The following is a 14,471-nucleotide window of genomic DNA, read 5'->3' as shown; positions in this document are numbered from 1 at the left end:
AAAATCGAAATGAGCATTTGCTTATATGAACATTAAGAGAGTACCTAATATCAAAAAAAAAATAAATAAATAAATAGTATTTTTCTTTAAAAAAATATAAAATATAATTAAAAATTAAAAAAATATTACAAAAAACAAAAATAAAAAAGACAAGAAAAATAAAAATAAAATTTGAGGTGGTTCTAGGGGTGGCCGGATCACTCCAAAGGGGTGGATCAGCCACCCCAACGAAACTGATGGTGTGGCTAATCCACCCCTAGAAGTGATTTGAGCCACCCCTAAAGTAGACGTTGACTACTACAAAAACAGCTTGGAGGTGGCCGATCCATCCCACCCCTCTATATATTTGAATTTTTAAAATGTTTATTAATGGTCTTTTTTTAGTTGAGTAATTTTGAGATAATTTGAAAATTTTTGAGTTGAGTTGAGAAAAGTAGATGTCAAATTAACAAAAAAAAAAAAAAAAAAAAAACAGAGAGAGAGAGAGAGAGAAGAGTTGAGAAGAATAGGCTTCCCAAACAAGCCTTAGGGTGTGTTGACACCCCCGCCCCCCCTCCTTTTTTTTTTTTATTTCTCCTAAAAAAAAAAAGGTCTATTTTTTTCCTATTATCAAACAACTTGTTTTTTTTTTTTTTTTTTTCTCTCACAAAAAAATCAAATCTCTTTTAATCTTTATATCACACCAATCATTTCTTATTATTATTTAAACACAAAACCCATAACAAAACTCTTTACCAAATGCGTTCTGATCTCTAGACGACGGAGGAAAGTCTATAAATGCGTAGTCCCGAGCTTGATGGATAAAGAGGATCAGAAGCACTAAATTCATCTTCAAGGTCATGGAAAAAGTCTTCATGATAGGGACAAAGGGGTCTCAACTTTTAAGGAGAATGGCTTTAGGCTCAAATGCACAATGACCCATGAGGTCAAAGGCTGAAGTTGTTGCGTTCTTGTAAAAGCTATTCAGTGTTCCTTTCTATGTACTGAACACCCTTACTTACTTGCCTAGTGGAGCTAACTAGTATGGTTTTCCGCCATTGAAGCAGCTTGAGAAGTATAGAATACTAACTTACCAGATAAATAAAAGAAGCATGCAAGAAAATGTTATTTAATAGACTATTATACGAAATACCAATGCATGACTGAATTTTATTATCATGTCAGTCCAATTATATGTCAATCGTATAACAGTCTACTAAGTTACGTAGACAAAATATGTGTGTATTTAATTCGATAAAGATCGGATCCCTATAGGCTACTCAAAGCAACTCAGATTAAACATACTTAAAATTTTGATATGGTATAGAATTACAGAGATCTATCTGTCTCTTCTGCATATATATATCACTTCTTTACAAGAGGTCTGCAAAAGCTAAACACCAAGACCAATATTGTATGCCTGACATGCTAAAAGAGGTCAGGCTGGCATGTATACAAATGAAATGCCATTCTTCACATCTACACCAGAAAATAACGATGGCCACCTTCCTTAAAAGCACGATCTGCATTCAACAATTTCTCTCTTTCCTGACTGAAACAGTAAGAAGGTGCTTGCGTCAATGAATCTTGCAGTACTGCACCAACCTCGAATGTAATCACGTGTGTAGATATGCCTACATAATGAATTGCCACACCAAAACTCAGATTTATAATATAGTTTGAAGAAGCCAGCAGGTTATGGTAGCGCCAAGACGCCATGCAAACATTTATATCTTCATTGATCGGGAGCAGAAAATTTTTCTCTTCTTGTTAAATTTGGATATTGTGGTTCCCAATAAATCTCCAATATGATTTGTTGGGAATTGGGCCGACAGGCCCACATGACCCACAAAATTCATATGCAAAAGCTACAAAATTGGTCGTCGGCATACGTAGCGGGGAATCCACCCCAATAACAGTAAATTATGCTCCAAGCCAAATAATCATGCTTAACTCCATGCTGTGCCAAATACACTTCGAGTATCTCAGTAGTAAGAGGTATTCTATCTAATTAAAAAGCACAATTATCTATTTTAGCTATTTATTTTTTAATGTCAACTCCAATAGATTCTTTATTTTATTTTTTACTATTTTAAAATATTATTTTTTAATCTTTCATTATTATTTTCTTTTTCTAGTCTTCATTCATTATCTGACGCATTTACCAATTCTCATCTATTATATGAACCCCTTCCTCATCTCCTTGGTATGATTTATATTACCAACCATAACCTTTTGGGTCAAAGCAGTCAAGAAATCCATGCCCTCTTGGGTCATGCTCTCTTGGTCTAAAATCCACTAGGGGCAGAAAGGATGGCATCAAAACAATAACAATTCCAATAATGTTGAGAAATGAGAATGAATTGCGATAACAATGGGAACCAATATTGCAAGCGTCTCAACAAAAACGGAGTGTAGATGAACTTTCTTGTTGGAGAAAGTGAGTCTCCAAAGGACCAAGGAAGGTTGTGCTGAACCAGGCTGTTGAGGGAGGGAGAGAATTAAGAGAGAAGAGAGAGAAACGTTGAGAGAGAGAGAAAAGAGAGAAAAAATATTAAAAAATTTGAACATCGTGTTACAGTGAATAGCAACTTCACTAGCAAAATATGTAGTTTACTTGCTCCGAAGCTAATTTGTTGGAGAAGAAAAAGTGCTCATATTTAGCTATTATGAACCACTTAACTACTCTGCTGAAGATGCTCAAATCCTTAAACCTAGGCTATTGTGAGGAATAACTCACGAGTAGGCTGAAACGTGACAAGAAGGTAGTTATTGCAAGAACAGTCAAAAGGTAAGTTCGTGCTTAACCAACTGTGCCAAATACATTTCTAATTGAGGAGATCTGAGATGCTTAAAGCTAAGCTATTGTGGGAATAACCCACGATTTGGCTGAAATGTGACACGAAGGCAGTTATTGTAGGAACAATCAAAAGGTAAGTTCGTGCATAGCCCCTCTGTGCCAAATACACTTCTAATTGAGAAGATATGATGGAACACCTCGATCTCATATAGGGCAGATAAAAAGTAGTCCACATAAAACAAGTGGTTTATAAAGATAATCATGAGTGTTAAGTCATATTGTATAGTTACTAGATGAAACTGAACTTTATAAGAAATTTTATGCAAACTCCAAATTGATTAATCATTTTGAGATGATAGTACAAATATAGCTATCACACTTTCTTAATTAGGACGAGATGCTTAAACCTAGGCTATTGTAGAGAATAACCTATTAGGCTGAAACGTAACACGAAGGCAATTATCGCAGGAACAATATAAAAGGTAAGTTCATGCGAGGTAAAAGGAAACTTTTGGCCCTAGGCTAAAATTTCTTACTCAGTGCATTCAAATCTTTCTTTTAAACTATTCTAACTTAAGTATCAGAATTATCTCTCCCGCTACTGGGCCGGTAGCCACCGATCGGCTTTACGGTTATAGCTACAATTGTAATTAATCAAGTAAGAAAAATAAAAAACTTAATTTGCAACAAAATAAAATGAAGCAGTAATTACCATCATAGAAATCCCACCGAACAGGCCTCCCAGTGAGGACATCCTCGTAGTACCAAATAAAATCCACCTTCTCCCATACGTTGCACAGAAACCCATCCGTGACCGTTGTTCCCAGATAATCAGCTCCGTCAAGAAAATCAGGCCGGGGAATGCCCACCTCGAAATACATAATCTCGCATGCCCCCTGTGCGCCTAGCGTATAGTAAAACGACGTGCCGTTGTTCCATTCAACGTCATACTGTAGCTCACCCAGTTGCTTCTGGATTATGTTAACGTTCCGGCCTTTCCTCCAGTCGTACCAGAGGTGGGTGATTTGGAGGGTTTGAGAAGAGCTTAAGTTCATGTAGAGAAGTGCGTGAAATTGCTCCGGCCACGGCGAGGGAGTTGGGGTGGAAGTGGAACGAGGCCATTCCGTTGAAGGGCACACGAGAGGCAGGATCAAAGAGGCCAGGCATAGAAGGTTGAGCTTCAGGAACATTTCTGGCTCACTCTTGTAAGTTAACGTTGTTGTGCCATTTCTCCCTCTGGGAATTTAAATTGAAGGGATAAGGTGGATGGCTCAACTGAGTGAGTGGTGAACGCTGTGCCACTTTTCCGTTTTGCTTCTTTTTTATTTATTTTTCAGTTCTGCATTTAATTGTGCTTTATTTGTTCTTTATTAATAACCTTTGCCCCTCATAGCACTAGAAACAGCTTTTCAATCATTTTCTCTCGATTTAGACAATAAAATTACTTTTTGATTTCTTATAAAAAAAAAAAACACTTCGCAATAAATTTTTTTATTTTTCTCTATATGAATTAAATACTATTTCTTTTTATTATTGCAACCAATGACAAATGAGAGAAAAGAGAATTGTTGCTACATTGAAGGAGAGAGAAGAGAAAATTAATTTTTTATAATTTAATAATGCATTAGGCATCTACAATTCCCAATGCATTGGGAAACTAATGTGGGCTTTGCTGTTGATTGTATTTAGGGCTTCTAATGTAAGTATTTTTTATGATTTTTTTGAAATTTTCCTTAAACATAGGAAAGTAAATGGGCTTTAGGGAGTCTGGGACTATCTAGTTAACAAATCTAGCCTTTTTTGAGTTGGGAATGTTATAATACAATTTAAAAACATAAGAGTAAATTGAAATCGTACAAAAACTAAGAAAAATTTTAAGGATCAAACAACAAGAAGCAAATGGGCACCCCAACAACAAAGCCTAAACGAAATTGCGGATAAGTCCAAAAGGACTAAACAGTAGGCAATGGTTTCATCCATGGTCCTAGAAAAACCATAAACAAGCTGAATATTTTCCAAAGCCGCACAAGAGGGTGATAAAATGCAAAAGAACTCGGTGAAGAGTCTTATGCGGTAAAAGGCAACAACCACTGTTAAATGAATGTTGTAGGGATAGCACTGCAAAGAACCGAGATAAAGCCGTTGAATGATGACCACCAGCATTAAAAAACTCCCCCATGTACAAGATCAAACCACTCCCCCAAAGAAAAATTCTACTTTGAATAAAGAAATAGTTTGATATGCTATACATATGAAATAATCGGTTCCAAAATATTCTTCGACTAATTGCACCACCTCGTCATTAATATTTCATGCAAGCCACGCATCAACACGTGTTGTACACACTTCGGCGCGCAGTGGCCGAATAATGACATTGCTGGCAGCAATTGGTAGCAAAAAGGCCAGGAGCATGGTGGGGTGGCACTTGTAAGCCTTTGGCTTCTTGAAATGAGTACATCTGATTTTGATAAAAACCAAATCCAAGAATTTCCATAAGGGAGCGGAACCAAAGCTGCAAACAGTTAGATGAGACGGTGACCGAACCATTTGCGGAAGTGGAGACAACAAAGTTGTTGATGAAGGATAAATTGCCAAAAGCAATGGAAAGGGCCTCCAATGAGGCAAGTGATGCCTCCAAGAAGAAATTCCTCAGAAGAGGTAGGAAAGGAAGGGAGAGAGAAGGACGTAGGGATAGGGGGGGAGGAGGAAGTTGAGACTCCCTCTTCCCTTGGCTGCCAGAGAGAAAGGGGGGAGATTACTTGAGGAGAGAGGAGAGCTTTTTGCTCTCTAAATTTGAAAGGACTTTTCTTACTCTTATGCAGACCTCTCTATTTTTATGGGTTAATAACTTTTTTGGTACCTACATTTTGAAGTTTTTTAATTTTCTTCCTAGGATTTAAAACATGACAAAACTACTACCTCAAATTTTGAAAAAGACTGAATCACCATCTACAGTTTGAAAAATTCTATGGGGGTGATCGGCCACCCCCAATTTGACCTTTAGCCACCTCCAAAGCCGGTCTGGGAATGGCCGAACCACCCCCTAGGGATGGTCGAAAGTAACCACCCTCATGGGCCAAAAAGGGGTGGCCAAAACCACTCCCATAGCCCTTGAGCCACCCCCAGACCAGCTTCGGGGGTGGCTTAGCCACCCTAAGGTCAAGCTGTGGCTGGCTCACCCCCATTGGTAGCCCCCATAAAATTTTTCAAACTAGAGGTGATGATTCGGTCTTTTTCAAAATCTGAGATACTAGTTTTGTCATGTTTTAAAACCTAGAGGAAAAAATTAAAAAACCTCAAAACCCAAGTACAAAAAAAGTTATTAACCATTTTATTTACGCAGTAACTAGTTATTTTTATCAAGTAACAATATATCATTAGCTTAAAAAAATATCTATTTTTAGGAGATCCTTATTTCTTAGGGAACCTTAGACAACCACCTTAATATTCTAGCCCATCTAAAATGGTCGTGATAGTAACGTCTAGCACACAACATACATATTCAGGTAGGCCCTTACCAGTGACTGACAGGATATCTTAATTTGGAGATTTTCATATGCTTTTACGACCTGATTAGACACATAAGCTAAGATCATTATAGCATAACATGGTCCATAAAAAGTTCGAGTCTATTCATGCCATTTCATGCTCCACATTCTACTCAATGAAATCAATAAAGGCCTCTCACAGTACAAAGCAATTACCTAGAAAAAAAAGGTATCTCATAGCTCAATACATGGATAAGGATCCACGTTAATTACCTGCTTAAATTGCTAGTAGTTTGAACAGATAATGTGAGACCCCCGTATGGAACCCACCGGCCTCATATAATGCCGAGGTTATACGAGGGAAGGACAAAGATCAACATCCCATGTACTTTCCATAATGCAGAAACTATGAGATTAGCTTCGAGATGATTTATGTCCCTTATTGTTAAATCTCTATTACGTATTATTCCCTAAGAAAAGAGAGAAAAACTAGTCGTCTAGTGCTGCATGCTGTTCCTTTACAATGCAGATTGGAAAATCATTTCCGCGAGTTCCTGCAACATTGCACAAAAGCCCTCTGTCAAAATCTAATTTTGGTAGGCTAGGCAATAACAACAAACTAGAGGACCATGAGCATCAGTAACATAAACATGAAACAAAAGATGACTAAAAAAAAGAATAATCAAGATGGTTTCCTACTATGCTTCTTTGCGCTAAATGTTACTATTAATTTATGTAAGTAAATACATTGATTACAGTCACACTTTGAGGGGAGTGGAGATTTTCATTCTTTAATTCTATTCATGCTTCTCTCCCATTTTCATTGCTAAGCTATATCAGTTATTAGTCTTTATTATGTTTAATGTTGATGCATGTGGCAGTTGTAAGGTGAAGGGCGCCATGAAAGCTTTGAAATAATCGTTACTAGAAGCCTGTAAGATATAAAAGGAATTTATCCTTCCAATTACCTGCTTGGCCGAAGGAACTTTGGGCTCTCCCCTTTCCAAGGCTATCTTCTCAAGCATCTCAAAATCAACCTTACCAGCCTAGTGAAAGATGCAACCATGCATTAGCCCTGAAGAAATTTGAAAAAAAAGGGGGTGGGTGGAGGATATGGAAGCATATTACCTCTATTTGAGCCCCAAGTTCTGTGTCAAAACTCTGGTATCGCTTGCGAACGAGCTCCGCTAAAGAACCATCCTTTGTGTGATGAAAGAAAACCATTCAGTCTCGTTATTAGGAGAACGAAAAGAAACTTTCTAATAAATTCATTAGAAGCAGCCAGCCAATGACAAGAAATAGAAGCAACATTAATTTATCACCTCGATCAGCTTGGCAACATTGCGAAGTCCACGGGCCAGGGTATCCATTCCAGAAATATGAGCAATGAACAAGTCTTCAACATCTGTACTCTCTCTTCGTCTAAATAACAGTAAGTGACGAAAATGATTAAAACCAAGTAAAATGCAATTCATTCATCCATCATGAAAACACATAGGACTCATGTCACCATCAGCACACATTTAAGAAAATCAAAAGGAAAGAAATGACCAACAATTTTGCATCAAAGTTGAATCCTCCTGGTGCTAATCCACCCTGTGATAGGAGCAATAACAACGATCAAGAAATTGCATTTTCGATCACCACAATTTGACTCTTCTAATGACCAATTAAAGAGAAACATTTATCACATACATTTCTGACCACGCTGAGCATAACAAGAGTTGCCTCTCCAATATCTGTGAGAAACTGATCTGTATCCCAACCTGTAGCAAAATGACAACAGTTCCAAATTAAAACATCCAGTTGGTATAATTTTTGTGTGAAAACTTAAGAAAAGTTCTAGGTTTATAACTATCCAATACCAATCTGCGGGTCGCCAGTATTTGCATCAATATTTCCCAGCAGACCATTGAGTCTTGCAGTTTCAAGCTCATGATGACAGCTGTGCAACGTACAGAAGTATTACAGGTTTGCAGAAGTTCACACCTTTATTTGTGCTTGATTAATCCATCAGAAAGGTTACAAGTTTACATAGAAAGTCCTCAACATACAAAATATGACATACCTGTGACCGGATAGAGTGGCATGATTGCACTCAATGTTCAGTTTAAATTCTCCTACAAGAAACAGGATAATGAGGTCATGAATTTGCTACAGTTGATCAATTAATGTTCTATACGACTCACTTTGGACTTCCATCTCAAAATTCAATATTAGTCAAGGACTGCAGATTATGCAATATCAACCACTTTTAAGATCATCAAGATACTGATTAAGACAATAACATTATGGAAGTAACTTATCTGAGATTAGAAAGTAGTATGTTATCGTTACTTACTTATCAAAAAAAGTCTGTTACTTATTAAAAAAAAAAGAAAGTAGTACGTTATCATTAGAAAAAAAGAAGAAAAATCAAAATTAGAAGACTATGAATAGTGAACTTTAAATTACCTATAAGATCATACTTTCGCAGGAAATTAGCTGCCGTTGCAGCATCCCAGTCATACCTGACAACAGATTCACCACATTAGAGCATAAAGGAGAATGCAATGAATATAATTAATTAAAGATAAGTTAAGAAGCATACTGATGTTTGGTAGGTTCTTGAGGCTTGGGTTCAATGAGCAGTGTCCCTGAATAGGGCAAGAAGAAGAAGAAAAACAAGTTGCTTATAGAATTATGGCATAGCCACAAATACAAACATGTTAAAGAAAAATTCAAAAGAACTCAATTAAAAAAAAACCTACTCATATTAGCTGCCCCAACACATGATAAAAAATGTATTCTAATATTTACAGGTTTCATTCTTTTATAATCACAAGACTGATCTAGCATGGAACACTGTAATAAATTAAACAGAAGGGTACCATTGAATCCAATCTTCTTCTTGTAAGCAACAGCAGCCTCAAAGAACCTTGCCTGTGAGTAGATAAATGACAACTTAATAAGAGAAGAAGCATCACAATTAAAACCATGAGCAAAGATATATAAAAAGAGATTACATGAAAATAGTAAAGACCCTTGATGTCTTGGACGGTCACAGAATTATCAAAAGCTAAAATCAAGACACATGTAAATCAAACGTTTGCAAAGGACATCCAAACTAAACGCACCATATGATCCAGCTCTCGTCCCATATCTGTGTTCAAGAGAGTCTGATAACCTTCACGGCCACCCCAAAACACATAATTCTCTCCACCTAAATAATTTGTGACCTGGAGAATGTGTCAACCAGAAGACTTAAAATGTGTAAAAAAAAAAAAAAATTGGAAGCTTAAGTTCCACGTGCACACAACCAAATTTTTGCACTTAACATGGCATGCATATACCCACCTCCATGGCTTTCTTGACTTGAGCCGCAGCATATGCATATACACCTAATTCAGAGCTGTAAACCAAGAGTTAAAGAAGCACAAGTCCACAAATGACAGAGCAGTTAGCTTAGGAGATTCATGGTATGCATAAATTACCTAGTAGCACCACCATGCATATAGCGGGGATGCATAAACAGCTGAGCTGTACCCCACAAAGGACGGATCTTGCTTCCCTGAAGCATAACATAGTAGAGGCATTTAAGTGAGGCAGACTTCTTACGTGCAATAGCTACATAAAAAAGCATGTTTTGCAGTATAATATGAATAGAGGTCTAAGTTGACCACCAAGGAAGTAATATACTCTTGTCCAAACGGGCCCAGGATAAAACTATCTAGGTCATCAAAGATTTGGAATGCTTGGTCTCCTTTTCAGGAGTACAATAAAAGTGCCCCATTGTTTAAAACGACTAGAAATGTTAGTTTGATTACAAACCATCCCTGAAAACTCTTCATCATCTAGACTCTCATCCTGTAGCAATAAAAATCTTCTTTTTATTGGTTCTAGTGATTAGGGAAAATGGAAGTCATGTGTTTAAGCCCATGTAACAAAATTCTTATTTACACCTAAAGAATAAATGACAAACTTCCTTTAATGCACATGCTTAAATAATTAAGGGTTTTACTTGGTCAATGAGTAAATGCACCCAAATTATAAAAAGAAGAAAAAGGTAGTCTGGATACATGTCTTCCTCAGAGAGTCAGGAGGCACTTGATCCTTACTTAGACCCAGTAAATTATGCATGTATGGTGCGATTTACAGCATAGTTATTGACATGCCCATTTGCCAGTTCATCCATATAAATTACCTGAAGCTTCTTAGCAAGGGCCACTACTTCATCCAAGTTTGCATTACTTTCCTGTTACAAAGATAACAATGCCAACGATTAATTAACCCTATAGACAAAACAGTTTATATTATCAACAAAGTAGAAACAAAACAAAAATGCAAAATTTTCACAAAAGCTGCTTCTTGAGTCCATGCATTGGATTCAGAATGGAACACAATTTCACCTCCTACACTTCTGTCCTCCAAATCTAAACTGGTATAAATGAAGGTGATCAGAACAATGACCTTAAAGAAGACTCACCTCCAGGGTTTTTCCATCTGGGGCTATATCCCTGTCATGGAAGCACCACCAATCGACCCCAACCTTGTTTATGAACTCAAAATTGGCTCTCACTGTTTTCCGCATAAAAAGATAAAAACTCCTATTAGTTCCACTTGTACACTATCAATGCCAAAGTTCAGAAAATTGGACTAATAGAGCTGTCTTACTTCTTCTCTTGGCCATAGCCAATGAATTTGTACCATCTTCCCAAGGCCAATACTTTGTAGGTGCACCAAATGGGTCGCCACCAGTCCCACGAAATGTGTGCCAAAATGCAACGCTAAATCGCATCCAATCCTGTTGCCACAAAAATATTTTGTAAGAAATTGCTTGAAAAAGGTCAAATGATATTACAAATTAAAACTGACCTTCATTTTCTTCCCAAGAATCTCCTCCTCTGCATTGTACCATTTAAATGCAAGAGGATTCTTGCTCGAAGGGCCCTGAAAAGACAAAAAAAAAAATTCATACGAATATTTAAGTACCACAGTTATGAAGATTCACCTTTCTTTAAGAAATTGTATTATATCCGTAATAGATATATTTTAGGCACAATTAATTAACAACAAATAAAGATGCATGGTAAGCTTTGCCAAAGAGTAGAGTGAGACAGTCACTGAGATAAGAAAATTTTCCTAAATCTATATTCTAGGAGAAATAGATGAAGTGAGACAAACAAAGAAAGCTACGGATCAAGGGTGGAACTAGAAATTTAGATATGGGTGAGGAAATTAAAAAAAAAAATTAAAAAAAAATTGGGGGTGGGGTAAAAATTTGATTTTAAAATAAATATAGGGATATTCAAAAATAAATAAAAAATCGAGAAACATTTTGAGGCTTAGGGGGACTGAAGTCACACCCAAACCTCTTAGCAGTTCCGCCCCTGCACACCATAGATTGACAATTAACAATAACCTCACACAAGCCATCAAACACTTGGTCCTTTGGTTTATTTTAACCAACGCAGTTATACATTACATTTGTTATTTTTATGCTAGTGGTCCGTAAGTATAGTTATATTCCAACCAATTTCCATTACCTTCGAAGAGCAAACCACTTCAAAAATATGAACAAACCAACTTCAAAAAAATATCTTTTTTAATAATATATAGATTTGGTTCCACTTTGAACAGACAACAGTGCCTGGTTTGTGAAGAAGATCACTACAATTTTCAGAAGACGGTGATCTTTAAAAGCAAAGTGATTGATGGTGTACTATCGTGGATTCATCTACCCATGCTGCAGAAGATTTAGTTCTTCTCAAAGGAAGTGGGAAATACTGATTTTACTTGGTATGAATAAGGCCGATGCTAGTTCACAGCCAATGCTAGATAAAGGGTTTTTGTTTAAGTTGCTCATCTTCATGGAATGTGAACACTTGATGCTTTTTAACGGTGCCTGGCAGAACCAAAAATATTGAATTGGGGTAAATAATAAATCTTTAGGGATTTTTCTTGTAAAAAATAGAAAATTTGAGAATTTTGAAAATTTAGGGCCCCCCAATGTTTTAGCCGGGTACGGATGGTAGACGAAGTCAGAAAATGAAACATATTTTACATGACTCGGACAGATGGCACAGAACAATCCCCACCTCATAGTTGATCTTTGGAATCCCAGGAAAGAATTCCCCTTCCCATTCACCTGAATCACTACATTCCTTACCAATATCAGCAGGGCATGTTGGTGGATTAGCAATCTGCATGAAATATGAACCAACCCCAAATTAAGAGAAGAAGATTCTGTTGGATATCATTTAGAAAATAACTACATAAATGCAGGAATACAAAACACAAAGAAATTCTTTACCACTCCAAAGGAAACGACATTCAAACAAAGAAGAAGCAACAAAATCTCCCCAGCCTTCATTTTCATAGTCTCATGCGAACGCCTCTGCAAGTCACAGTAACAAAAAAGTAAGCCAATCGTCAGGTAATCAAAAAACACAGACCCTAGCATACACTCAACACATGCGCACTTCCGGAATCACCCATAAACAAATTAACACAGAGAACCTCACGCACACACCCAGACTCACATAAAGGAAGAATTTTGGGGATGAGGCATAATCAACACAGCATATAAAAACATGGGTTGTCACTAAAATCGACCATCAAGCACCAAACTCGACACCCAGATAAATATTAGCACTAGAAACTTCACAAAAGAATCATTCTAATCACAAACAAAAAACCCACAGGAGACGATAAAACTGGAAAGAGAAAGAGAAAAAGACTTACAGATTGGAAATGGCTATCTGGCTCTGCTACAATTGCAATTGGAACAAGCAACTCCCTCCGTCACCCCTGGCATGCCTGTGTGTGTGTGTGTATATATATATACGATTCTCGGTGGATGAGGATAAGTTCGTAATATCATGCAAACGTGGCGTACTGGCTTCGATTTGTTACATTACATACATACTAATTGCCTATAAACAAGGAAGGGAAACGATACAAATTTCGTGTTAAAGTGACATGTTGAGGGACAAGTAATGATAGAATGCACGCCAGGCACAACATTTTTTTTTATTATTATTTTATTATTATTAAAAAAAAAAAAAAAAAAAATTTTTTTTACGCTGGCGTTAATTCGTCTTGCGCCTGGCACGTGCGTGCTACATCATTATTCCGTTGAGAGAACGTAGTACCGTGAGTCGTGATTGGGGCCCGTATGAAATTTTTTTTTTTCAAAAAAATTAAAATAAAAAAATAATAAAAAAAAAAAATTTTGTGCCTGGCGTGATCAATATCTTTACCCTAGTCTCATAGACCAACATCATTGGCGGATAGCGGCAACAAAGACATTGCATTGACTTTTTCTTTTTGATGACGTGGCATTGATTTACTTTTGATAATTGGATTGAGGTCTGAGTCAGCTATGACATTAACGACAAAGCAAAATGAGAAAGGTTATAATGACACATTTTTAAATGATTTGTCATTATTCATGAGTTAATGACAAATTTTATAAAATAATAAATTTCATTAAATAATAACATATCATTTGAAAACTAATTTTTAAATTCAAAAGCAAGAGATAAATGAATTGGTTCTCTTATTAAACTTGGTCATCTTGGTTGGTTACTAATTGGACTCTCATTGATATTCAAAAGAAAGTCGATAAATGATCGATATCCATTTGAAGTGGCGTAATAGTGAAAAATAGTTTTAAGATTAGATTGAAAAATGATAAAGTTGGTTTAGAAGTTTGACCAAAATTAGGTTTAAGTTGTTGCTGTATCCTACCTCTTTAAGATTAGTACTTATGAAAAAAAATTAAAAATTAATTTTTAATTTCAAATCATCTTAATTATATGACAATTTTACAATAATTTACTAAATAACATTATTCTTTCAAATATTGACAGATTTTTTGATGATGTGGCATAATTTCTCAAAAAAATAGTGGGAAAGACTAAAAAAAAAAAAAAAAAAAAAAAAAAAACAATGTTTTTACCCAAGAATACCTTCAATCAGATGAGCCATAAAAACCATTTTATAGTATTCAATAAAAATTTGAAAAGAGGATGAAAACACTAGAACCTAATCTCTTGATTACTCATCAAATGAAAAACTCACACTGTGAAAGAACTCAGACCACTCTCTCCCTCTCGGACGGTGAAAGTCACCGGTGTCGATGGACTGGCTCCAAAAATGTCTCTTAGAAGACGCCGATGCACTCTCTCACTCATTGACGCTTTCTCTCTCTCTCTCTCTCT

The 14,471-nt window shown here is 36.3% G+C and overlaps 2 protein-coding genes across 2 annotated transcripts; both read right to left on the bottom strand.

The window, feature by feature from the left end:
- Positions 1 to 1,249: 1,249 nt before the first annotated feature.
- On the bottom strand, positions 1,250 to 4,089 carry LOC132190301 (uncharacterized protein At4g14100-like). Its single transcript, XM_059605248.1, has 2 exons — positions 3,492 to 4,089; positions 1,250 to 1,613 (listed from the first exon to the last, which is right to left on the bottom strand). The coding sequence occupies exons 1-2, from the start codon at positions 3,967 to 3,969 to the stop codon at positions 1,459 to 1,461; spliced, it is 633 nt and encodes a 210-aa protein (XP_059461231.1). The 5' UTR covers positions 3,970 to 4,089; the 3' UTR covers positions 1,250 to 1,458.
- A 2,415-nt stretch (positions 4,090 to 6,504) lies between these two features.
- Positions 6,505 to 13,095, bottom strand: LOC132190270 (xylose isomerase). The gene is made up of 21 exons (XM_059605208.1): positions 12,991 to 13,095; positions 12,560 to 12,643; positions 12,345 to 12,449; positions 11,122 to 11,196; positions 10,921 to 11,050; positions 10,733 to 10,824; positions 10,451 to 10,501; positions 9,741 to 9,817; positions 9,604 to 9,658; positions 9,384 to 9,485; positions 9,138 to 9,189; positions 8,858 to 8,903; positions 8,722 to 8,777; positions 8,336 to 8,387; positions 8,133 to 8,212; positions 7,963 to 8,033; positions 7,823 to 7,863; positions 7,590 to 7,689; positions 7,396 to 7,467; positions 7,236 to 7,313; positions 6,505 to 6,821 (listed from the first exon to the last, which is right to left on the bottom strand). The coding sequence occupies exons 2-21, from the start codon at positions 12,623 to 12,625 to the stop codon at positions 6,786 to 6,788; spliced, it is 1,437 nt and encodes a 478-aa protein (XP_059461191.1). The 5' UTR covers positions 12,626 to 12,643; positions 12,991 to 13,095; the 3' UTR covers positions 6,505 to 6,785.
- Between the last annotated feature and the right edge of the window lie 1,376 nt (positions 13,096 to 14,471).

The sequence above is a fragment of the Corylus avellana genome, chromosome ca8 (genome assembly GCF_901000735.1).
Source record: "Corylus avellana chromosome ca8, CavTom2PMs-1.0".
Taxonomy (NCBI): Eukaryota; Viridiplantae; Streptophyta; class Magnoliopsida; order Fagales; family Betulaceae; genus Corylus; species Corylus avellana.
This window is presented reverse-complemented; position numbering and strand designations above follow the sequence as displayed.